Raw genomic sequence first — 26150 nt, forward strand, 5'->3', positions numbered from 1 at the left:
TCCACCACAGAAAGGCAAAGTGTCAAGTCCAGTGTCCTTTACATGTGGTAATACAGAAGTAAGCTTTCAAGGAAGTAACCGAACACACACAAATCTCTTTCTAGAATGACGATTAAGTTTGAGCTTTGGAGTAAAACTGCCTGGGTCCAAATCCTAGCATTGCCATTTACTACTGGGGTGATCTCATCACAGCCACTCAGCTCTCTCAGCCCAGTTTTTTTCATCTGTAAAATGGATATTACCTGCACCATAGATTGTTATTAAATATCCCTTGTATCATCCCATATTTATATTAAAAAAAAAAACTTTAATCTTTACCAACAGAATTATGTAAAACATCAAAATTCTCTGTACATAATGTCAGACTTATCAGGGAATAGCTTATCAGGGTTTTTATCCTGAGTTGACAGATGACTTCTCAGAAGGTAGAGGTTCATGAATGCCCAGAAAGGATATGCATTTTCCTAAGACTGGTCTTCAAAACACTAAAAAGATTTTCAAAAGAAAATCAAAAACCAAAAGTAGGCAAGAGGGGTGGGTGGCTCAGTCAGTTAAGTGTCTGACTTCGGCTCAGGTCATGATCTTACAGTTTACAAGTTCGAGCCCCTCATTGGGCTCTGTGCTGACAGCTCTGAGCCTGGAGCCTGCTTCGGATTCTGTGTCTCCCTTCTCTGCCCCTCCCCTGCTTGCTCTCTGTCTCTCTCTCTCTCTCAAAAATGAATAAACATTTAAAAAAAAAAGCAGTTAGGAAACACTGCACTAGACATGCACGAGGATGGCTTAGTTGGTAAGCATACAACTCTTGATCTCAGGGTTGTGAGTTCGAGCCCATGTTGGGTGCAGGGATTACTCAAAAGTAAAATCTTTAGGGGTGCCTGGGTGGCTCAGTCCTTAAGCATCTGACTTCGGCTCAGGTCATGACTCACGGTTCTTGAGTTCGAGCCCCACATCAGGTGAGCTTGAGCCCCGCTTTGGGTGAGCCTTGCTTCTCTCTCTCTTTCTCTGCCCCTAGCTCACTTGTGCCCTCTCACTCTCAAATTAAAAAAAAAAAATTTTTTTAAAGTAAAATGAAATAAAATCTTAAAAAAAAAAAAAGAAACACTACATTAGAGGGACAAATAGTTCACAGTCCAACACAATTCAGTTCAATTGGCAGTAGTATAAAAGCCTCACCATGGGGCCACACCACTAGCTGTTTTCTCTTAGAGCCTGGAAAAAATTATCAATCCTCCTGCAACGACCACAGACCAACAAAGAATTTTGCCTGAAATCAACCCATGTAACCATCTAAACCTAAATTTAGTTTTACTGAATTCAGCAAAGTCACTTCTGTTTTAAAAATGTGGTGTGGCAGACAGGGGCACCTGGGTGGCTCAATCAGTTGGGCGTCCGACTTCAGCTCACGTCATGATCTCATGGTTTGTGAGTTTGAGCCCCGCATTGGGCTGGCTGTGTGCTGAGAGCTCACAGCCTGGAGCCTGTTTTGGATTCTGTGTCTGTCTGTCTGTCTCTCTCTCTCTCTGCCCCTCCCTGGCTCTCAAGGTTTCTCTCTCAAAAATAAATAAACATTAAAAATATTTTTTTTTAAAAAGGGGTGTGGCAAACAGACTCTAGGGTGATCCCCGTTTTCACGCTCCACCTAATTCCCTCCTCCCTCCACTGCAGGTGGATGTGAGATTTGCTTCCAGCCAATGGGCTACACCAGAGGTGTTGGGGTCACTCTCCTGACTAGGTTTCACCTGGCCAGCGTGTACTAGAGCACCCCCTCCTTCTGGCCTTGAGGAAGCAGGCTGCTATCCTATGACCTACGCCCCCGGAACTGAATTCTGCCAACAAGCACTTAAGCCTGAATGAGGACCTGGAGCTCCAAATGTTGAGAACAAGTGCTGAGTGTACCTTGTGTGACCTTGTGTGACCCTGAACACAGGAGTCAGCTAAGCTGCACCCACACTCCTGGGGCTCAGAAAGTGTGTATTGTTTTAAGCTGCTAAATTTGTGCTAATTTGTTCTACAGCAACAGAAAACTAATCTATGTAGTCTAATTTCCAACCATGTGATAAAAATGATTTGCTCCCTCTGTAATAGTGGAATAGTCCTAGCCTGGTCAAGAAAACAGAGTGTGGATACCAAAGGGAACCCACTCCCTGCAAACCTAGAACTGTTACTACACCAGGGGTCGTGAATGAAGCAGTCTCCCTTATTAGAAGAAAAACAATGGGGGTGGCTGGGTGACTCAGTCAGTTGAGCGACTAACTCTTTTGATTTCAGCTCAGGTCATGATCCCAGGGTTGTGGGATCAAGTCCTGCGTCAGGCTCAAAGCTGAGCATGGAGCCTGCTTGAGATATTCTCTCTCTCTCTCTCTCTCCCCCTCCCTCCCTCCCTCCCTCCGCCCCTCTCCCCTGCTTACAAATACACTCTTACTCTCTAAAATAAATTTTTTAAAAAAGAAGAGAAACAACGGACATGAGAAAGCCTCTCTCCTCTTGAAGTTAGAACTGAAACCAGAAGCTTCAATTTTTGTCAGACTTGCTGTACTGCTCATTAATTACTCTAACCACTTGCCTAGTCTAAGGGGGGTGGGGTGAGATCTCTGTTCTCCAGAGTCCAGATAATTTACCCCAAAACCATAAGTAGTAAATAAAGGTGACCGAGAGGCTCTGGCTCCACCAGCACATAAAAACTCAATCCTGTGTCATTACTCTCTCCAGAATTCAGGTCAAATTTAAATCTTCCTTTGGTACCAACATTCAAAAAGCTTAGAATATCTTACCTTGCAAGGAGGACGCAGTCAACATTCTTTATCTTCCCCAAAATTAAGGCATCAGAAGGCTGAACATAATGAAAAATGGTTACAACCCAGTGACGTGGATACACTCATATATAAACAATTTAAAAACTGCCACTTCCATTGTTCAACCACAAAAGGATTCATGAGAACTTGGAAGATATGCTTTTAAAGAAGTACAAGAGTCTATATTTGATTAACTTAGTCACTAATACTGAGCCTTCTATAAGCACAGAAAGTCACAGGACCTGGAGAGCTGCCTTGGGTGCATGGGGTAGACCGCACTTAGCAAGAACTATTTGTAGCCAAGCGCCCCAGGGATTCTGATGTCACTTACACTGATCAAAGAGAGATGTGTCAAGGGTATTGGGCGGGTACAAGAACAGGTGCAGAAAGGAGTTCGCTGTCACAGAATGTAAGGACTCCGCACTGGAACAGTTTGCCATGTTAACCAGGTCTAAGATGGTCATGGGACAACCTGAGATAATGGAGAGGAAGGTCCCGACAACTTGAAGGGGGCGGGGGGGGGGGGAGGGTTGTTAAGAAAACAGGAGACCGTGAAGTGAGCCAAGGCAAAAGCAGGACTTAGAGAACACAAGGTCAATCTATAGCCTTGGATGAAAAGGAGGACTGGGTTGAGACTGCCAGATGCAGGGATCTTACAGGACCAGGAGAACCATCGAGTTTGGAAGCAGCACTATGGAATCAGAAGGTAGACACCTCATCCTAGCTGGATGACACAAGAGCTGGAAGAACAAATAGCCTCCAGGCAACAGAAAAGGAGTGTTTTATTTCCAGTTTAGTTATGCTATTGTGTTCTGCATCCTCAGGAAATCCCCCCTTTGGGCCAGGGCTTACTGAGAAGAGGCCACTTTGCATTATTTGCTACCGTGTGCCATCAGTCTGTCTCCAAAATTAGTATGGAAGACACACAGGCCCCAATTAGAAGCTGATTTGAATGCAGAGGTCTGAAGAAGTGCAGTTGCGGTCTCTGAAATGAGTATCTGGCTTCTAGAGATAAAAATTGAGAAGTTGTGTGTGCACGTTCAAAAGCCATGTTCTCAATCCTGTGAAGTCCAAGGCACTCTTAGGGACACGGTCTCAGCTGGCAGAGCCCAATGACAGGAATACTGGCCCCTCTCAGCCGGGGGCAGAGAGCCCTGTGCTGCCACGACAAAAGCAATTTAAAAAAAGTTCTTTTTAACTTAAAAACCAAGCCAGCAAGAAGAAAGGAAGAGGCCGGTATGTCTCTGCTAACTGGATATGAACCTTGCCAAATGGAGTATCCACGTATTTTTCTGTTCGTCCTTCCAAGATCTCAGGATCATCCAGGCCTGTTCCACCAATTATTCCAATCTAAAGGAGACAATAAGAAAACGACATATTTGGTCATTTTTCATTGTAAACAAAACCATTATTTCATGCAAGTTCATTTATTCATACATATATGCTCTTCACCATTCCTGCTAAGTCCTAGTTATTTTTAAAAAACTGAACATCACAGGGGGGCCTGGGTGGCTCAGTCGGTTGAGCATCTGTCTTCGGCCCAGGTCATGATCTCGCGGTCTGTGAGTTCGAGCCCCGCGTCGGGCTCTGTGCTGACAGCTCAGAGCCTGGAGAGTGTTTCAGATTCTGTGTCTCCCGCTCTCTATGATCCTCCCCCGTTCATGCTCTGTTTCTTTCTGTCTCAAAAATAAATAAACGTTAAAAAAAAAAATTAAAAAAAAAAAACTGAACATCACAGAAAAACAATCACTCATTCAATACACATTTGACAGCCTTCTATATTCCAGAAATAACCAATGCATGGGACATATTTTGGACTATATGACATTTGTTTCTGACTATGGAAATAACAAAGGTAGCATAGAAAGATACTTTAACTAGCTTAAGTTAGAAAAGCAAATCTAAAAATGAGGCATGTGGTTCTAACCAATCTTGTTTTCTCTACTAAATGGGTTATGGAGTAAGGAATGCTCAAAAGACGGCCAGGACAGAAAATATTCTGTATCCCCATCCAGTAATGATTTCTCCTCATTATGCCATTTGATAAAGAAACAAGAAAGATTTTCTTTCCTAGGCCACTGAAATCACAGAGCTGTAAGAGATCATGATAGAAGAGTCTGAAAAAGCATAAAAAGTTAGCTTCATGTATATTTATAAAATCAAACTATCCTTCATATATATATATATATATATATATTTTTAAGTTTTTTGTTTTAACGTTTATTTATTATTGAGAGAGAGAGAGAGACAGACAGAGCATGAGCATGGGAGGGGCAGAGAGAGGGGGAGACACAGAATCCGAAGGAGGCTCCAGGCCCCGAACTGTTAGCATAGAGCCCAATGCGGGGCTCAAACTCAATACTGGCGAGATCATGACCTGAGCCGAAGTTGGATGCTTAACTTACTGAGCCACCCAGGCGCCCCTAAAATTTTTTTAATGTTTATTTATTTTTGAGAGAGAAAGAGCGAGAGGGGGAGGGACAGAAAGAGGGAGATACAGAATCCAAAGGAGGCTCCAGGCTCTGAGCTGTCAGCACAGAGCCCAATGAGGGGCTCGAACTTGTAAACTGTGAGATCATGACCTGAGCCGAAGTCAGACGCTTAACTGACTGGGCCACCCAGGCACCCCAACAAGTTCTAAATTTTTTAAGTTCAAGTGTTGTATTGCCTTTTCCAGAGATGAACTTATTAGTCCTTGTCTCCAGGTGCTAATCGGAGTTACAGGAACCTGATACTGCAATTCCAGAGTTAATTTAATTTGATGACTAAGAAACAGAAACAAGAATAATTACAAAGACAACTAAATATTAACTGAACAGTTAACTAAAACTTCAATGACTGAAATCATTCAGGTTCCCTGGGCTGACAGTTCCTCAAAGAGAAACAGGATTTAAATTACTGATGACAGGTTAGAGAGAGGAAACTTTACTAGAAACTGAATGGAAAGTGACCTGCACGTTTTCCTTTTTTTCAACAAAAAGCTTTAAATCTATTGTCACTGGAGTAAAATTTCTACTAAATGAAAGAAAGCAGCTCCTTGAGAAAAAATTCCAGAGCTAAGAATTAACTGAACATCTGAGTGATTTTCAGATCAAGTGACACAAGCTGACTTCTATTTAATATGTGGGAAAATGGCCACCTCTCTGGCCCGCGGTTTTCTGGAAGGAAAACCAAACAGAATAAAACAACGCAGGGAATTTGGTGAGATTTTACTGAAGAACTGCTAGTTACAGAATCCAGACCTTTGAAAATATCCCCTCAACGTCCTCAAGTGGCTAAACCAGTTTTTGAAGTTGGTGCCACCTTGTGGTATGTTAAAACCACAGCAGGTTACACATTCGATGCCGACCCCACATTTCTCTCGTACCTTGCTACCACGTAAGACAAAACCCACATTGCAGTTTTGAAATCAACAGAAATGTTCATTTAAGTCAGTCCATTTAAACCATGCCAATTTTGATAGAAAAAAAATTTTTTTAATTCGGTTTTATATAATCCTAACCCTTCCTTTCGCTGGGCCAGGGCATCTCACATCCGGATTCAATACTGGATTCTCAGACTTGTACATACAAGACAACACAGACTTTGTTGTGAAACCACCTTGGTTTGGGGGAAGCTCGCCCAGCATCGCAGCAGCAATGAAGAAATGCCAACCAGGGATCCTGCTGAAGTTTGGAGCCCCTGGGCCCGCTGTCAGCAGCCCCAAGCTTCAGTCCGCAGCACCCTGGCTGCATGACTGCATTCGGTAGCTGGTAACTCAGCCCTCAGAGAGGAACACATAGTTTCACTGGGCATGAAAACAAGAGCTGCTACCGCTCCCCAGAAGGTTGGAACAGGGTCTCGGGCACTGGAATTATCTATAGGTGAACACATCCAGTCATCTGACCGGCTCCAATTGTTCATGGAAAACCACATCTCAAAAGGGATACAGAACATATGTAGCAAACTGCGTACTGCCATATCGGGGAAATAGACCTCTAACCATTTTTCTGCTGAGGAGGGAGGCCAGCAGTGCCAGAATGGGGCAATGTTGCCACCTGGTGGCTCCACAGCAAAGTACAACTAGGAGGGAACCCTCTCAAGCACCCATGGCCTAATTGGGTGTCACGTGGAGCTTCTCAATTCAACAGTCCATCTAGTACCTGCCTTGGTAATGCCTTAGTGATGAAGTAATTGTGTCTGAGTACTTACAAGTCACAGGCATTAGGCTGAGTGTTTCAGATGCCTTACCTCAACTGATCTTCACAACCACCCTGCAAGATAGGCCCCACAGTGTCACAGTCACTTTACCAAAGACAAAAAAAAAAAAAAAAAAAAGCATCAGATTAAGAAACTTGTCCAAGAAGTAAGGAGCAAAGCTGGAATAGGAACCTAGGTCTTTCACGCTCAACTACAACGATGTACTACTACCTTCCAATATCCCCTGGAGTCCTTTACAGCATCATACCATACTGGGAAAGTTTTTCTGTCTCCGTGTATTAAGGAAACTGATGTCCAGAGAGGTCAAATTCTGGACCGGGGTCACAGAGCGAACAGAAATAATGACTCTGGCCATCGACGCAAACACCTAAGAAGGGAGGGGACTCTCCATCAGTGACTTCATCCACACTCAGGAAGCAACGACAGGACCTTACCAGGCCTTCTGGGTCAGAAGCATCAGCCCTCCATCCAGGAAACCCTAGACTGCTAGAAATAAATATGTTTGGAGACAAGGATGGAATTCCTAGGTCACTTTACACCAGATAAAGTTCTAAAATAGAGACACCCCCCCCCCCAACCTGGTCAATCATGGTCACTGCCAAATTATAACAGCTACTGGTTCATTCCATACTTTCCCACTGACAGACCACCGAGTCAACTTCCTTCAAAAGAGAAGAGAGTTTGACTTCCTGAGAGTGCAAAAGCATTTTATCTAAATGTTGGCTTACCTGGCCAGAATGGTTATTTCCAGCAATGCTAAAAGGGCTCACACTAACCCCCTATCCTGTGTCCTTTTCCCCTGGTACATAGACCTAGGAGATTTCACATATCCCACTTGGTTTCAAGAACCACTCACCATCACTTTGAGGCCCAGATACACTACCTGAAGGAACCTAGCACTCCACGATGGCATTCTCAAAACACCGTAACAGTTGAGACTAGCTCATGCCAGAGAGGTGGGCTTCCTCTGAGCGCTTCAAGGTCACGAGGAGGCAAGAAGGCCAGAGCTCAAGCTGGCAGCAATCCCTGATCTGAGCATTTCAGTCCTGCAGCCCCGGCTGCCATTGACCTATTTGGCAAGCACAAGAGACAAAAGTTCTCCTTTAATTGAGCCAACCTGGCTTTGAGCCTCCCAGGGCCTTGCAAAATCCCAGAAGCCCAGCTGTATGGGGACAGAGTGGCCAAATGTCTCAGTCTGGGTGGCCTGTTGAAAACCTGCAATACGGTCCAGATAGCTGGTGGCTCCATCTCAGACAAGATGCCCTTCTCTGTAAGCCACCCTTGTAGGTGATGGTTATGGGCTGAACTGATTCCCCCCAAATCCGTATTTTGAAGCACTAATATCTAATATCTCAGAATGCAACTCTTTTTGGAAATAGGATCTTTGTTGAGGTAATTAAAGTTAAATGAAGTCACAGGAAGGGTCCTAATCCACTATGACTGGTATCCCTATAAAACAAGATTAGGAACACAAACACACAGAGGGAAGACCGTGTGAGGCACAGGAAGTTGGCTGACTGCAAGCCAAAGAGAGGCCTCAGAAGCAACCAACCGTGCTGACACCTGGATCTTGGCCTCCCAGCCTCCAGACAATGAATAAATGTCTGTTGCCTAAGTAACAGTTTGCGGTACTTTGCTATGGCGGCACTGGGAAACTAATCTGGTCATGTGATATTCTGATCAGAGATAACCTTGGGGCTCAGAACATCCGTAGCTTTACTTAACCAACCACCTCTTGCAAAGTCAGGATGTTTATTCTAATGGGTAGACACCCCCCTTGAAGATATAATTCACCTCCTGAAATGGCCAATTTTTTTTTTTTCTTTTTTGAGAAGGATTTTCTTCAATGCTAATTGTATTCTGTAGAGCTTTCCTTCCCTTGTGGCACAGCAGCAGGAATGTTCCCGGTGTTCCCCCTGGGTCAGCTCCCGGATACGAGAATCCTGCGGGGAACTTTCAATACTGAAGCTCAGGTCCAAGATTCCAGAGACTCTGATTAACCGGGCAAGGCAAGGTTTGTGTTCTTAAAGCTCCTCAGGTAGTTCTAATGTGCAGCCAGAAATGAGCACCCCCACCCTATGGCCCAGACCATGAATTGCCAAAATCTGGACTAGCTGAGGCTAAATAAATAATGCTCCTGAAAGAGATCCTGTCTGTGTCCTAAGCCCCAGAACCTGTGAATGTTACCTTACTGGATTAAGTTACAAATCTCGAGACAGGGAGATTATCCTGGATTATCTGGGTAGGCCCTAAATATCCTTATAAGATGGTCAAATGGGAAAGAAGGTGACGTGATCCAGGGCCATGAGCCAAGGAACACTGGTGATCTCTAGATGCTGGAAAAGCAAGGGACTGGACTCTCCCTTGGATCTTCCAAGAGGAGCCACTCTACTGACACTCCCATTTTAGCCCAGTTAGGACTCATTCTTGCACTTCTAACCTCCAGAACTACGAGAAAATACATCTGCATTGTTTTAAGCCATCCAGTCTGTGTAACAGTTATAGCAGCCATGGGAAACTAGAACACCAAGAAGCGTCTGAAGAGCTTGTTAAGAATGCAGAAACCTGGCCTTTTCAAAGCTCCCTGGGTCAGCAGCTATCACACTCTAGTGGGCTTCTGAATACACTGAGGCTCTTTAAAACCAAGATTGCTGGGGCGCCTGGGTGGCGCAGTCGGTTGGGCGTCCGACTTCAGCCAGGTCACGATCTCGCGGTCCGTGAGTTCCAGCCCCGCGTCAGGCTCTGGGCTGATGGCTCGGAGTCTAGAGCCTGTTTCCGATTCTGTGTCTCCCTCTCTCTCTGCCCCTCCCCTGTTCATGCTCTGTCTCTCTCTGTCCCAAAAATAAATAAATGTTGAAAAAAAAATTTTTTTTTAAATAAAATAAAATAAAACCAAGATTGCTGGACCCCCCCAACCCCCAGAGGTTCTGATTCAGCAGGCCTGGGGTAGGCCTGATAACATGCATTTCTAACAAATCCCCAAGGTGGGTGCAGATGCATCATCCACTTTGAAAACGATTGCTTTAGATGTTTCTGAGGCACAGACTAGAATACCATGATCATGGGGCACCTGGTGGTTCAGTCGGTTAAGTGTCCTGACTTAGGCTCAGGTCATGATCTCGCAGTTCAAGGGTTCGAGCCCCGTGTTGGGCTCTGTGCTGAGAGCTCAGAGCCTGGAGCCTGCTTTAGATTCTGTGTCTCCCTCTCTCTCTCTCTCTCTCTGCCCCTCCCCTGCTCACGCTTTCTCTCTCTCAAAAATAAACATTAAAAAAAATTAAAAAATAGAATACCATGATCACAATCACAATTAGGGATTAGAGTCCATTGGACACAAAAATTTATATCACCTGTTTGCTCATCGGTACTGAAAAGGAGATCCTTAATCCATAGAATGATGAGAATCAAGTGAAATAATGCATTAATATCTGTCACCGTTTCTTTTTTTTTTTTCAAAGTTTATTTATTTTTGACAGAGAGAGAGAGAGAGACAGAGAGCTAGGGAGGGCAGAGAGAGAGGGAGACACAGAATCCGAAGCAGGCTCCAGGCTCTGAGCTGTCAGCACAGAGCCCGATGCGGGGGTCGAACTCACGGATCGTGAGATCATGACCTGGGCCGAAGTCGGATGCTTAACCAACTGAGCCACCCAGGCGCCCCTGTCACCGTTTCTGTGTATCTTCCCACTTCCAGCAAAAACAAAACAAAAATGAACCTCCCTCGAAGCAACAACAAAAAGCCCCCTATTGCTTGGTCTTTCTCTGCCGGTTGGAATGCAAACTGGGCTGCTCCCGCATCTCCTCACCAGGTAGTCTCTGCCTCAGGGATCTGGCCCAGGTCCCTCAACCCAGCATGTACTGGCTCTCCTGGGAGTGTTGGGAAACCCATGGGGACACTTCTGGCTGCCACAACAAGGGGGCAGAAGCGCCACTGGCATTTTGTGGGGAGGCGTCCAGGACGCACTATATGCCTGGCAATGCTCAGGGCGGCCCTACAAGCATCCTGTCCAAAAGGCTACTGTGACCCCAGGCAAAAAATGAAGGCTCCCTGGCCTCTAGCTTCCAGTTGGGGCCTGGTTTCGGAGAGTTGCTCAAGGACTCTCAGTCTGAAGGCCTTTGCCAGCCACACTCAGGCAGCCACAAGGAGAGCTCAAAAGGCCCATTCATCACAGTCTAGACTCCGTGACTTGCCTGTCTCTCTCCATACCATTTTGTTGACAGCTCATTGCACACTTATGATGGAACCGTATTTCCTCCTTGTGATAACAACCGTGATTAATAAGGCTTATTTTTAATCCCCCAGAGCAGCTGCCTGGGGGAACCATAGCCAGCTGAAAGAGCCCTTTAGAATGTTCTGTCTGGGTGCCAAAAACCAGTTTAGCCCTCTGCATGGTCATACGTACCACCTGCTCGTGACTGATGTTGGAGGATGATGTCTCCCTGAAGTCCTCCCAGACAACAGCTATCCTTAATAACATGGGAGAGTAGCCAGTGGGCACGGGCAGGGGGGTGCAGGCTGCATGATCTCTCTACTCACACAATAAAACAGGACATGTCGTATTTCGGAACTGCCTCACATCTAGTTGGGGGCACATCGGGCTCTGGGCCCAATTCTATCACTATCTAGGTCCAGCTGTATAGTCCTGGACACCTTAGTCGACCTTTCCAGGCCTCAGCTTTATGTCCACAAAAAGGGTCTGTGTGGCTATGTGGTCTTAAGAAATGTTCCAGCTCTACATTTCACAATCTGGGGACAGGGTATGGTTTTTAGGAGCCCATTTTGCTCTGCACGCTGGCACCTTGTGTCTCCTGCATAGGATGTAGCCTCAGCAGTCTGAGGGATTTGGCGTTGCCATCATGGTTTCTCAAAGCACAGCAGTCACCTTTCTAAGCTCAAAGAGCAATCAGCCAGCAGGCCTAGCACTATTTGTCCCTCTTAATTTTATATTCAGCAGCTCGCCAAGACCAAAGATATAGGTCATTCAGTATTTACATCAGGGCTCTAGTCAATGCCCGTTCTGCACTTAAGTGTACTGCACTAATTTCACAGGGATTGTGTGACTGGAGAATGTCAAACAAGACTGAAGGGAGGCTGTTTCCATAACCATCCCTCTCTGCTCCTAATGTCACTTTAAGTGTACTCCTATAAGGGAAAGGTGATCACTTCCGCTGCTTAGCCACTGAAAGCTGTCATCTAATAAGACCTAGCAAAATAATTGTTGGAGAAAAGACTTGTAAAATTTATTTCAGCTCCCCCGCTAATAAGCACTAACATCTAATAAGTTTCAACCATGTGCTAGACAGATTAATTGTCACCATCCCAGCAAACCCTGCAGGAAAACCCCCACTTAAAAGACGGGCACCTAAGGAACTCACCTACTTTGCTCATAAGCATGGTAAACATTTTCTGCTTGTCCTCTGCTACTGACAAGGGAGAGGCCTTCTACAAATATTTGTTAAACGCAAGATTCTTTTCAAAATGTCAAAGCTGAGTTTCATGTCTGAGTATGAATGCAACACTCTCTACCCTACCCCTTCTCATTCTAAGTGTCTCATTAAGAGCTGCAAGGGCTAATAAACTCATCACTCTGGCTGAATACACACCGCAGAGATTTGCCTTCTCCCAAAAGAACTGAACACAAAGGCGGGAATCAGGAGATAACCGAAGAGGGATCTATCCCAGACCTTCCTATCCCATCCGCTAAGAATTTCTAAAGTCAAACAAATTTACTGAGTTCTTAGCCAATCATAAACAACCTAGAAGAGATCTGAAGTTTCATCATCAATATTTCCATTGCTCTGTAATTCTACATTCTCTCCCGAGACTACAACCAGGATGTGTTTAAAAAGCCCCAGGGAAGCTCGAGGCACCCTTCAGAACTCGGGCCCTCCTCTGGCCAAAGCTTCCACCGAACAAAGATCCCTTGTATGGAGACCTGTGAGGTCCGAGGGTACAAGGAAACCGATCTCTAACTGTTTCAAGGTGGCAAACAAAGCAGCTTAAAGCCAGAGGCCTCCAAACAGGGAGCGGCCCGGTACTCCATTTCGGTGAGGTCAAAAAGTCTCAGAATTCCCCAAGCATTGCGCTGCAGGGAAAACTTCAGGACAGAAAAGCCCTACGTTTGAAAGCTTAAGAAAAAAAACCGGAAGCGCGCACAAGTTCAAGCACCCAGTTCTCCCACGTGGGCCGCGGGCAGCGAGCCGAGTTGGAGCGGAAGCGTGAGTCCTGCCGGCACCGGGGGCGGGTCTCAGCAGTTGCGGGCGCCCACACTGCTAGTCCAGCAGCTGCCCGCGGGAAAGGAGTGGAGCTGGGGAAGCGTTTTTTTTGGGGGGGGGGGAGTGTGGGGAGCAAGCGCAGCCTCTGCCCACCGCCCTTCTCCACTTGCCCACTCCTGGCGCGGCACAGGTGCCTCTGAGCCCAAGGTGTGGGGGGAGAGGAGCGAGACTGCAAGCATTCTCTCTCCCCCAGCCCACGCCGCTGGGCCAGCGCCCCCGGGGCCGGGCCCCAGACCCTGCCGGCCGTGGCTGGGGCGCACAGGCCCGGCGCGTGGCCCGAAGGCGCGGTCCCCGACCCACCCAGCGGGAGCAGGGCGGACTGCAGCCGCCGAGACGGCTCATCTCACCTTCACCGCCGCGGGGGTGGCACCTGAGGCCATATCTGCGCGGGGAAGCGGCTGCGGTGGCGGACGCGCTGAGTCCAGGAGCCGAGCTAGTTGTAGTGGTGGCAGCGCGCGGAGCAGTGCGGAGTCCCGGGGGAGGCCCTGGCTCCTCCTCTTCCTCCCCGGGACAGCTGGATTGGCTGCTGGTGTGGGAATCGCCCCCGCCACCCCCCTCCTCAATTGGAGGTTCTCGCGTCCGGTCCCTTTGGCAGACCTTTCCGGTTCTCCGCGGTTTTTTTCTCACCCCAGTTCTAAGTAAGGGGTTCACAGTTATAATAATAACGGAGACCGTTAGTTGAGCCGTTGCACTGCCCCAGATTCTGTACCTTTGCCCTTTAATCAGATCTGTTACCTTTCGCAAGATCCCTACGAGGAAGAGCGCCACTCCCTGCTCTGCCCACTGGTAGCTGCAACCTCGGCCTCCTCTGTAAAATCAGGCTGGTCCGTGTTCCAGAAGTTCTCGCGGGAGGGAGACTCCTCTGGAGGAAACTGGCTGTTCACAGACATTCTGCCCAACTGCTAACACCCGGCTGCCGAGCCTTGATCTTCCTACTCTCGCGACCCAATCGGGGGTGTGCTCCTGTCCCTGAATTCCTAAAGGACCGAGTAGGGATGAGGTTGACGCAAGACTCCGAGGTAACAAAAAGGAAATAAACAGAGTAACCGGCTACAGGATGACCTTTCTGATGTGCATACTATACTCATCTTAAATTTGAGGGGAGGCTTTTGAGGGGATGAGACACTGCCAACCCAGTTTGGCTTGATGCAGGCCAAGGCCATCTTTAACCTCTCCCACCCCAGCCAATGTCCAATACACCAGAGATTCAGAATCCAGACTCATGGTCTTCATTGTTCGACACCGACTGACCACTCCCGCATCCCCCTGCTGCATTCCCCCTTCCCCAACCATCCCCAAGGCAGAGCACGAGCCCTCCACTGGGATAATCCTTTCCTCTCAAAGTCCCCATCCCTTCCCTGCTGGGATAATCTAGTTGAACCTCCCTTGATGGATTAAACTCTCCTAAACTAAATGCTGGGTGGCAGTAATGTTCTGAGATACAAAAATACACATAAACCTAGGGGTTGGGAGGATGGCTGTGAAAGAATACACTTTCCTCTTTCCCTACAGCAGCAAAGCATTGAAACAAGACACAAGTACGCTTTCATTTAAAATGCCACTGTGGGGGTGCTGCCCATGTAAGCTGTTTACTGAAATAGTAAAGACTTCCACTCTTTTGTTACTTTTTGCTCTAGGTCTACCCTTTCTTACAATGTAAAGGTTGTTTGTTTATTTTAAGTTATAAAATGAAATGGCTAAAGAATAAATGTAGAAGACGGGGGTGTTCCTTTGAAAAGGCAGAAGGCTGGGAGTCCCTCAAAGATGTAGTTTTCTGGGAGTCTGCTGATTTCTCTACTGGGGAGCAGGAAGCCCAGTGATCAGAAGGGAACCATTGTGGGAAGGAAGATACCCTGGGTATGATTGCTTTGTAATTGGGGGATCTTGACCAACTTCTGTGCTCTAATGTGACCAGCAAGTCCAGTTTCTGTTCTGTGCTGCCTCTCTGCCCAAAGTTAGACCCTGTGAATAGAATGGATCCTGTAAGCATTAGAAGACTCTCAGAGAAGGAGTTGGAAACTTGGAAGGGGTTAAACTGGACTTCTGGACTTTTGTACTGTAACTTGCAGGTCAGGGCTCAAACGTGCTCTTTTTAAAAAATTTTTAATTTTATTTATATTTTTAAAAATGTACATCCAAATTAGCATACAGTGCAACAATGATTTCAGGAGTAGATTCCTTAGTGCCCCTTACCCATTTAGCCCATCCCCCTCCCACAACCCCTCCAGTAACCCTCTGTTTGTTCTCCATATTTATGAGTCTCTTCTGTTTTGTCCCCCTCCCTGTTTTTATATTATTTTTGTTTCCCTTCCCTATGTTCATCTGTTTTGTCTCCTCATATGAGTGAAGTCATATGGTATTTGTCTTTCTCTGACTAATTTCACTTAGCATGATAGCCTCCAGTTCCATCCACGTAGTTGCAAATGGCAAAATTTCATTCTTTTTGATTGCCAAGTAATACTCCATTGTATACATATATACCACATCTGCTGTATCCATTCATCCATTGATGGACATTGGGCTCTTTCCAGACTTTGGCTATTGTTGATAGTGCTGCTATAAACATTGGGGTGCATGTGTCCCTTCAAAACAGCACACCTGTATCCCTTGGATAAATACCTAGTAATGCAATTGCTGGGTGGTAGGGTAGTTCTATTTTTAGTTTTTTGAGGAACCTCCATACTGTTTTCCAGAGTGGCTGCACCAGCTTGCATTCCCACCAGCAGTGCAAAAGAGATCCTCTTTGTCCGCATCCTCGCCAACATCTTCAAACATGTGCTCTTGAACGTGTGATGTCTGTGAAGGGAAAATTGTCCCAAATCTGGTCTGGGTTTTTGAGTGATATAATTCACAAACCACCAATAGGAGGAAATTAGCACTTCTAGACAAAATTTAAGCAATTTTCTAACCTCTTGTAGGAAACCAGGCACTTCCCCTGCCCCCCCACCCCCAGCTGATTGTCAAGCACTATTTATGTGTGTGTGTGTGGCATGTAGTTCAAGACAAATGGACCCACCTTCCAAGGGGACTGTATTAGTTTTTTATCACGATGCATTATGAGAAAAAAGCAGGCAAATACTGAGAAGGATTGGACTGGCAAACTCTAGGTGATTTGAACTCACAGCAGCCACTATAGGGTTCTCTTAATATAAAAATCCAATTTTAGAAGAATGTGTCAAAATAAGTTTTCAGATAATTACAAACATAATACTCAAATGAATATATAGTCCGCCTGTGTCAGAGATGTACTTAGTCTCTAAAAAATCTCTTAGTCGTTAGTAAAGGATCTAGTGGAGTGGCAAAGCTGATTCAAAGGAGGAGAGTAAGAAGCTGAAACAGCAGAAAATAGTATGTTAGAAGATGGCAAAATTAGATACAAACTGTTTTTGCAAAACAATAAAACTGTAGCCTTTGGAGTTTTCTTATCTACCAACAATCCTATTTGCAGCTTTGCCAAAAAAAAAAAAAAAAAGAAAAAGTAACTTATCAACCATAACAAACAAGAAATCTACCACCTGAGTCTAAACACTTATCAATAAGAAACAATAAAACAAAGTTACAGCCCCTTAGGTAAGGTCTGCAAACCTTACCTATTAAGAGGCAAAAATCAAGGAGTATGTGAAGCTTGAAAATGTAGACAATGTCTAATTGAATGAGCATGGCTATATTCCAGTACAACTTTATGGACACTAGAATTTGAATTTTATATAGTGTTTACATATGACAAACTATAACTCTTCTTTAGAGTTTTTCATCTCTCACTTAAGATTATAAAAACCATTCTTAGTTTGAATCTATGTAAAAACAGGTAGAGAGCTGGTTTGGCTAAGGGTGAAGGCCATTGTTTGCCATTCACCCCTGGAAGCAGATGACCCTTGGGCAGACTTGTTGGATAATGACTTCTTGTGTCTTTGAAAAGACAGACAGTAACCTTTTTGGCTTATTTCCAAGTTTTAGATAATTTTTTTTTTTCTTAGTAAGCCCTCAAATCAACAGAGGGCAACATTTTTAATAGTTAGTGGTCTCTCTTTTTGATTGGTATGGGGAATTCACAAGAGGTATCTCAAGAGTCTGTATATGAAAATAACATCTTGCTCTATTCTTCTGTTCTTGCCCTATAAATTCTCTCTGTTCACCTGTACACCTGTTTTTTTCTAAGAAATTCTAAAGAAGTACCCAGGCCACCTTATAACAATTCTGATTATGACACTGTACAGGTATTTCAATAGCTTCTTTTTTTGGGTAATCCCTCATACATACCTTCCCAACTTCCAGCTCCCAGCCAACAACATACTGAGAGGGTGTTGCTAATAGCTGTCCATATCACATCTTAAGCATGACCTGAGCCCAAATCAAGAGTTGGATGCTTAACTGACTGAGCCACTCAGGTGCCCCTACAAATACTTCTTTAAATATTATTTTTTTCCTAAGGATAAATTTCTAGGAGTGCGGCTGGAGAATCAAAAGGAATGAACATTTTGCAAGCACCCAATAGGGTCCAATTATCTTACAGAAAGCTATCACCACCTTGCACTCCTGGGAAGAAAATGAAATTGTTTCCCACATACTCACCAATAATAAGCATTATATTTATAAATATAAATCCATTTTGTGGTTAATTTGTATTTAACTCCTTGTACATCTGAGCTTTTTCTCATATATTGTTAGCCATTCACATTTCAAGTGTTTTGTCTTGATCCATATCCTGAATTTAAAAATATATTAAATAGAAACATGTATAAATACTTTCTTTCTAAACCCCAATTTTATGTTTTAATTCTACAGAAATAGTCAGCTATACTTTCTAACTTGAACTAAAAAGAAAATTCGCTATCTGAAAGGACATTTATTGAAAAAATACCTACATGTCAATTACATTACAATTACATGTCAATTACATTTACCAATTTAATCTCCTAAAAAAATCTATAAGATAGAAATTATTATTCCCACTGTAGAAAGAGGAAAACTCAGGATTAAGGAATGTCAGGTCAATTTCCATCTTCTACAAGGATGAGACATTGGGACATGACAAAATTTACATATACGTATATATGATGATATATATACATGTGCATACATATATATACATATGATGCATACACATATACATGTTTATATGTATACATATATGATGATGGGCTAGGATTTTCAACTTTCAACATTCAAATTCCTTAGTGTGTCTTCTTAAAATGGTGAAATTTGACTTCATACCTACTTGAAAAACCTGAATGTTCTCTGATGCTTCTTAATTTTTTTTTTACCAAGTGATATACTTCAGACTAGTGAGTTTGCAATACAGGGATGGGGAGCTTGATAAGTAGGACTTGGGGAGGAGAGTGATGATCAGAGGAAAGGAGTGCCAAGTCACTTCTTGAGTCTTAGTGTCATTGGCTCCTAAGAGAAAGGTTTTGTAGGTTGGACATGCCCAGATCTAAGCAATAAACTAGTGACCAAATCACTTGATCCTTAACTTAACTGTGGTAATTTACAATTCAAATGGCAAGACTCCACAGTTTTCACAAAATGTTGACAGAGTGCTTTACATAAATATTTGGTTTTCCAATCACAACCAAGTTGATTGCCCTTTGTGTTGGCACCACCCTGGGGCTGTTGCATTAAATTGGTTGAGAGCCCAAACTCTTCAGTGGTGACAATGACCATGCTATTTTTGACAACATTAATCAGCTAATCAGATTTCGTAAGAAATAATCTCGAGTAGGATTAGCCATGATTAACTTTCTTCCTGGGACAAACTTAAAGAATGCCATATGAGCCTTTGTGATTAGCTGGTTATAAATTAGAAATAGCTCAGTGGTTCTTACAACTATTCATGGTGCATACATAATAAGTTTTCTGATGGGATGGATATATAAAATTGGGAAATATCTGAGTGTAAAAGAAATTGCTGTTATTGAAATCTTTTCATTTCCTTTCTGGCCTGACAATAGTAAGCTGTGAGTAAAAAAAGAAAAGTAAAGAAAAGAAAAGAAAAGAGAAAAAGCCAACCCCAAAACAAAAAAGTTGATTTGCTATATTTCTATGTATTATAGGTAATTCTATAAGTATATAAATAATTCCATTTAAAAAATATTTGAGTTATTGGAAATGCTTTGCTTATAGGTATCTTAAGTGTGTCTTGTTAGAAATGTGAAATGCGGGGCGCCTGGGTGGCTCAGTCAGTTGAGCGTCCGACTTCAGCCAGGTCACGATCTCGCGGTCCGTGAGTTCGAGCCCCGCGTGGGGCTCTGGGCTGATGGCTCGGAGCCTGGAGCCTGCTTCCGATTCTGTGTCTCCCTCTCTCTGCCCCTCCCCCGTTCATGCTCTGTCTCTCTCTGTCTCAAAAATAAATAAATGTTAGGGGCGCCTGGGTGGCGCAGTCGGTTAAGCGTCCGACGTCAGCCAGGTCACGATCTCGCGGTCCGGGAGTTCGAGCCCCGCGTCGGGCTCTGGGCTGATGGCTCAGAGCCTGGGGCCTGTTTCGGATTCTGTGTCTCCCTCTCTCTCTGCCCCTCCTCTGTTCATGCTCTGTCTCTCTGTCGCAAAAATAAATAAACGTTGAAAAAAAAATTAAAAAAAAAATAAATAAATGTTAAAAAAATAAATTTAAAAAAATAAAAAGAAAAAAAAGAAAAAATGTGAAATGCTTCAATATAAAATGAAATATGTAAAATTTTTGAAAAATTTAAAATTTTTAATTGAATCTAATGACAAAAGAGAGCTGAGGAAAATTATTCTGTTCAATATAGAAATGTTACCAATAATAGTTAATACAATAATCAGTAAAAAAGTGAAGGTATTTCTCATTGTACCCAATGTAAAAATAGAATAGGACAATTTATAAACTGAATGTAATTACTGAAGGAATACTTACAACTTGTTTTTTATTTTGTGGCCTTAATAAATTGAATATTAATGTTAAAACCAAATAGTTTTAAACACTTCTTTATATATATGCAGAGCTCTCTACTCCGTCTGACTCCAGAATATTAAACATAAAAACAAAGCCCTCACATTGATTATTCCACCAAGAGTGGAGACTGACTAGACTGAAGAGCAAAAGGAATGGTCTGGAAGTGAGGAAGAGACAAGAGATACCTCCCTCCTGAAGTTTGGAAGTGAAAGGAGACGACACTGAAACACGATAAGAGGAGAGGAAGTCAATGTTGGTTTTCTTCCCCTTTAACGATGAAAGAGTTTTGAATACATTTGTAAGCAGAGGGGAAGAAGTTCACACAGAAGGAAAAATGGAAGATACTGATAGAGAGGGATGACTAATGGGGCAGGATCTCAGAGTTTCCCAGAGGGATGGGATCAGAAGTACTGATGAAGAGAATGGTCCTGTATCAGAGGAAGGAGCTGTGGGTCTGGAAAAAGGAGGTAAGAATGGGAGCTCGAGATAAACTTAATAGAAGGTTCCTGATGGCTTAATATTCTCAACAAAGTGAGAGATGAGGTTGCAAAATGGCTCTGAAGATAAATGGCATACTTTTGGCATGGTTGTGGGACTATGTCAGATTAAGGACCATAAATTTGAAATGGTACCAGTCTACAATGGTGTATAATTTTCCCTCGTAGGCTTCTATTGTCTGACTTGCTAGGGTCTCAAGGAATGGGCGGAATTGGGAAGGTGAGTTTATATCATCAGTCATGGGAGTCCAACCTTCTAGGGAGCAGAGGCCAAGAAGGAGCTGGGTGATGGTAAAAGGAACTGAAGGTCGCAAAAAAAGGCTCAGCGCAGTGGTGGTAGGATGAAGGGGTGTGAAAGATGGAAGGAGGGGAGGTCCTGAAGGGAGATATTGAAGCTCAAGGTTTTAGAAAAATAGTCACCCCAGGTTATGGCAAGATCCGAAAAGTGTACAGCTAAATCAGATCATTAGATAGGACAGAAGATATTGTCTGTGTGCATGGTCTGAGATCATACTGTATCTCCATGGTCTATAACAGAACTCGGGGAAAGGGGAAGGCAGGGAGCCAGGATCCAACTGCTGGAGGAACTGGCAAGAGAGAACTACAAGGCTGGTCAGAGACCTCAATATAGTATTAGTTTTATAGACATCAGGAAGCAAACCAATCTGGAGTTGGCAGTTGAGGGACTGGCAGTCCCATGATACATGAGGAACGCTAGAACATTTGGCCTCTCCTGGAGAAAGTTGTGGAGGGAAATGGTTGACTAGGCTTCAATAAAGGCAAGGAGGTGGAAAGAGTGATCGAGAAGGAGGGTGAGGTTGTAGGGGAGCTTATTAATAATTAAACAGTCATTTCACGGAGTGCAGTGGAAAATGTATTTATAAAGTGCTGAGGGAAAATTCGAGAGAGGAGTTCTTAATCAGACTGGTAGCTCAGGAAGAATCAGGAAAAACTTCCCAGAGGTGGTGATATGTGATGGGGCTCCTAAAAGACAGCCCCTAGTTAGCTACGTAAAGTGGGGAGGTAGTTGCCAAGTTTCAAGCCAATGGACGATATTTCATGGAGAAATGGCACTCCTGTGGTATTGCCATAGGTTCCAAGCGGCTGAATCGAAGAGTAAGTGATTGGCCATCGCTGAGGTAGCTTCTGATCAAACTGAAATTATCGCTTTATGGCCAAATGGAGCAAAGGTTAGTAAAAGGAAGCACGGTGTTGCTGAGAATTCCACAGGCCTCCCCAGAGATCTTATACCAGATGCAATATTTTATTCTAGATCATCTGACAAGATATTTCAGAATTAAATTAAAACATTAGTTTGTGTGTTCGAGCCCCAAATCTGGCTCTGTGCTGCCAGCTCAGAGCCTGGAGCCCGCTTCACATTCTGTGTCTCCCTCTCTCTCTGCCGCTCCCCCACTCAAGCTCTGTCTCTCTGTCTCAAAAATAAACATTAAAAAAAAGTTTTATGCTTAAAATGGACTTAAAGTAAAAAGGAAACAAGTGGCTATCCTCCTGGTGCTGCCATGACTGGATTACACTCTGTTCACCGTCCTGCCCACTCTCTCCTCCCCTCCTTCTCCTTGCCTGTCCTCCCTTTCTGCCCCCTTCCCTTCTCTTCCCCACTCTTCCTCAGACTATTATTAAGGCAAACATCACTGATTTGATACAACTGAATGTATGGACTCTAGGGACATTATTTTAATTAATTAATTAATTAATTAATTAATTAATTTAGAGAGAGAGGAAGAGAGAGAGTACAAGCAGGTGAGGGACAGCGAGAGAAAGGGAGAGAATCCCAAGCAGACTCGGCTCAGTCAAGGCAGAGCCTGAAGCGGGGCTCAACCCCACCAACTGTGAGATAATTACCTGAGCTAAATGAAGAGTCAGACGCTTCACCGACCGAGCCACCCAGGCGCCCCTCTAGGGGCATTTTAAAACAGATTTTCATGTCATTTTACCTTGGAATTCTTCATTTTGCTTTCCTTGTCTCAGTCAGGTTTTCTTTCCTTGTCTCAGTCACCTTGTACAGCATGGTTCATAGGTAGGTAGTACGGCTTGTATTCATTCATTGAGTAAATAATTCATTCATTCATTCATTCATTCATTGAGTGAACAACTATGTGAATAAATAAAAGCAGGAACAAACACATTTTGTTTTTAGTTTTAGCAAGAATGAAAGCTCAGATATGCTAAGAAACTTGAACAGCAGGGGGCAGCAAAACTTAGCCTTTTTTTTTTTTTTTTTTTTTAACCTTGCCAGTCAATATTGTCTAACATTTGTCGCGCTCCCTTTGTACGGGAAAGAGACACACACACAGATACACACAGAGGTGTCATCATTTAAAGGTCAACTTTAAAGTCACAAATGTACCCACAAATGGATTGGGTGTGCTTTTTCACAGTCCTTTCAAGGACCCCAAACTGTTCATACAGAGTTAAATACCAATGGCCAGCAGATGGCAGTACTTTTCATGGGTCAGGATTAGGAAACAAGATCTTCAGGAAAAAAGAAAGCATACAGAGGGCATGAAATCTTTACTTTAAAAACTATAGAAGTAAAGTCAGTATGAAATAGAAGTTTAAGTCTTATAGGTCTCAAATGTCTTGATGAAAGGTAGAATTTTAACCGTAGGTGCATTGTTGGTTTTGAAGCAAGATGATAACGAAAACGTTTTAAAATGTCAAGTTTGAGACTGACAAAAGGTAAGCTGTAATTGATGGCAATCATTTGGATTTCACTGTGTACTTTTAGAATGTTCCTTTATCAGATTTTTCAGTGATCAATTCACAGATGTTAGCCAAGGGAGAGACACTTGCACACCTACACAAAGCTTTTAGATTACTGATTAATAGCAGTAAATGACTTCCTGCGTTGTCCTTGGCTACAGTATTTAAGTGTCAACAGAGTACTCAGAGTATCTTACGTATTATCAGGTCTTCACCTTTTTTAAACATTTAACTACTTTAGTTGGCTTTTAATAATCAGATTAAAAGTAGGAACAATGTCTGTAGTTGGAGTACTTGAACTGCAAAGGAAATGGCAGATCCCCTGGCTTTGAGAGTGACTGCACTTGCCCAGACACTGCACACAGGACCTGAAAACTTCCATCGGGGTGAAGGAGCAGAGACCCGTCTAGCACTTGGCTTCTTTTTAGATCTTCTATCCTTAGCCATGCAGATAAACAATAACTGCTTGGAGGGGCATAAAAAGCATTCTGTTGCATTTCTGCATATAATGAAAAGTCCCCTTGTGCCTCTTTGCGATTCCACATGAAGCCCAACTTGGATTTTACTACAATAACAAAGAGCACTAGAAAAAAACAGAAGGGCATATTTGCTTAAATTGTTGTTTGCAACGAAAGAAACTCCCTAATGGGGTTATCGCTGGGTCAGGCCGCACTCTGTTTTTCACCAAGGCTGAATCAAGGGAAAATGAATTCAGAAAGCTAGGCGGGTTTAGATTCTTTGAACACCGCTGTTTTAATAACGTTTTGCCTTCTTGGCAAAACAGGCTCTGAGCTCTTCTATTTGATTAGCAACTGAAAGATACATCAAAAGGGATTAGGAATCCTGAAGAATGGTCAATTACCCAGGAAATGACCCTTAGATTTAATTTTGTTTCCAAAGAGTAACGCTACTCCACATGGGAGGAACTATGATCTAGAAAAGTGGCCTCTGACCGTAGACTATTTGGTGTTGAATATTATCACATTCTGTGCCTCAGTTTCCTTAGCTGTAAAATGAAGAGAATAGCAGGTGGGGGTGAGAGTTCGAGTTAGTACTTGTAAAGCACTAGGAATGCAGTGAGAACTATGTGTGTTAATGATGATAATGGTGTACCCGGCACTCATGAAGTGCTGAGAAAATAAATGGGTAAGACAACAATCTGACTGCCGCACCAGGACACGGGCTGGTCTGGGTATCATGGGCTGGAGACAAGAAGGAAGCTGTGCTACTGAGTTATGCCCAGCTCTGTGAAACTGAGTTGCAACTTCTGAGTTACATCCAATAGTCACTGAACAAATGTAGGAAACTCATTAGGTGCGAGGTTCTTGCTAATTCTACTCTGCTTTTAGGGAGTCTATTGCTGTTGTAAATACTTGGAGGAAGGGGACCCTTGAATGAATAAGACACAAGTTTTGGCCTTCAAGTAGGTTATAACCTGGTAGAGAAAATCAATCTGCAAGTAAATGACTGTAATTCGGAGCCGAGTGACGGGCCCAGAAGCAGCAGCAATGAATGCTGACTTGTGGGTACGTTCAAACAATCAAGTCTTTGAAAGGAAGGAACTAAGAGTACATTTTTCCCCAAAATTTTCTGTGAGAATGCCCTTGAAATCATTCCTAGAAAAGAGATACTAATAGAATCTTACAGCTGGACAGGAGAAGCTAGAGGTGAATACATTCTAACCTTCGACTTTACAAAGAAATTAAATCCTAGCAAAACTCTCATAGCTTGAAAGAAGCAAATTTTCATTCCTGTGCCAGGCAGGAGACACTCATTCATTTCACTTCATGATCATTTAAAAGAAAAACAAACACACTGACGAAAGAAAATGCATTTTCAGCTGTTAAAACTGATGGCTGTGAAATCCTCCCTATACCTTTGAACAAATTCAGTTATATATTTTATACCAAATCACACTTTTTTTAATAAAATATCTTCCACCTCAATGAATCTTTTCTTTATGCCCTTTCTAAAGAGACTTACTTTTTAAAAAATAAGTTTAAGATGCAATTTTTAAGGGAAGTCTCAACCAGCATCAAATAATATATGCCATGCATATTATGTATACATTTCTCTCTCAACACAGCAAGGCCTCTTTAAATACATATATATAAAAGTTTTTCATATATTTAAAAATTTCCCCCTCAGTATAGCATTAAAGGTAGTTAACGTAATCAAGTGTTTTGCCCTCTGTAGGAAAAAAAAAAAGATTCTCCATTAGGAGAATCTTAAAATGGTTCACAAACAAGCCCCAGAGTAGATTTTAATCACTGTTTTTCCCTCATCTGGCCACTAGGAGAGAGCAAGACCCATAGTTGAAATGACTTATGCAGAGTTGAGAAGCATTAGCAAAGCTTAGACCCTGGCTGGTGACATCATCCCATCCCAGAAGCCACATGGTCTAACTGCTGGTCACTCATGCAGAAGGTATTTCTGGAGTCTCACCTTGAAGTGGATTTGCTTGGTAGTTGGGAAAGTAGGAAGGATAAATCAGTGACTTCCTCCTACCTACTGAACAACTTGCTGAACATGTTGTGCACTGTCCAGGTAACCGAGATGAGAATCTGAGGGGAAAAAAAATCAGCCAAGTTCAAACAGCTGCAAGCACTCCCAGAGAATAAAAGCGATTTCTCCCCCAAAGGTAATTGAGTGGAGCTTATTTTAGCTGAAAATTAATCTTATGTCTTCGTCGTTTCCTTCTTCTTCTGTCTCAGATCCCTTTCGTTATTGCCTAAGACTTGCAGGAAAAATCCC

The 26150-nt window shown here is 43.4% G+C and overlaps 1 protein-coding gene across 5 annotated transcripts in view; it reads right to left on the reverse strand.

Moving 5' to 3' along the window:
• MTAP (methylthioadenosine phosphorylase) overlaps positions 1-13858 on the reverse strand; it is a 56718-nt gene extending 42860 nt beyond the window's left edge. For 2 of the 5 annotated variants that reach the window (XR_007146517.1, XR_007146516.1), the window contains exons 1-3: positions 13610-13858; positions 4056-4142; positions 2772-2830 (exon numbers count right to left, since the gene is read on the reverse strand). Coding sequence is in view for 2 of the 5 variants with exons in the window: in XM_047831324.1 (XP_047687280.1) it covers positions 2772-2830; positions 4056-4142; positions 13610-13642 (179 nt within the window). In the remaining 3 variants the exon portion in view is untranslated. Of the gene's footprint in view, positions 1-2771; positions 2831-4055; positions 4143-4244; positions 4285-13609 lie in introns of those variants that run through there. The other 3 variants (XR_007146518.1, XM_047831324.1, XM_047831325.1) reach the window with 3 other exon arrangements.
• Between the last annotated feature and the right edge of the window lie 12292 nt (positions 13859-26150).

This window comes from Prionailurus viverrinus, chromosome D4 (genome assembly GCF_022837055.1).
Source record: "Prionailurus viverrinus isolate Anna chromosome D4, UM_Priviv_1.0, whole genome shotgun sequence".
Taxonomy (NCBI): Eukaryota; Metazoa; Chordata; class Mammalia; order Carnivora; family Felidae; genus Prionailurus; species Prionailurus viverrinus.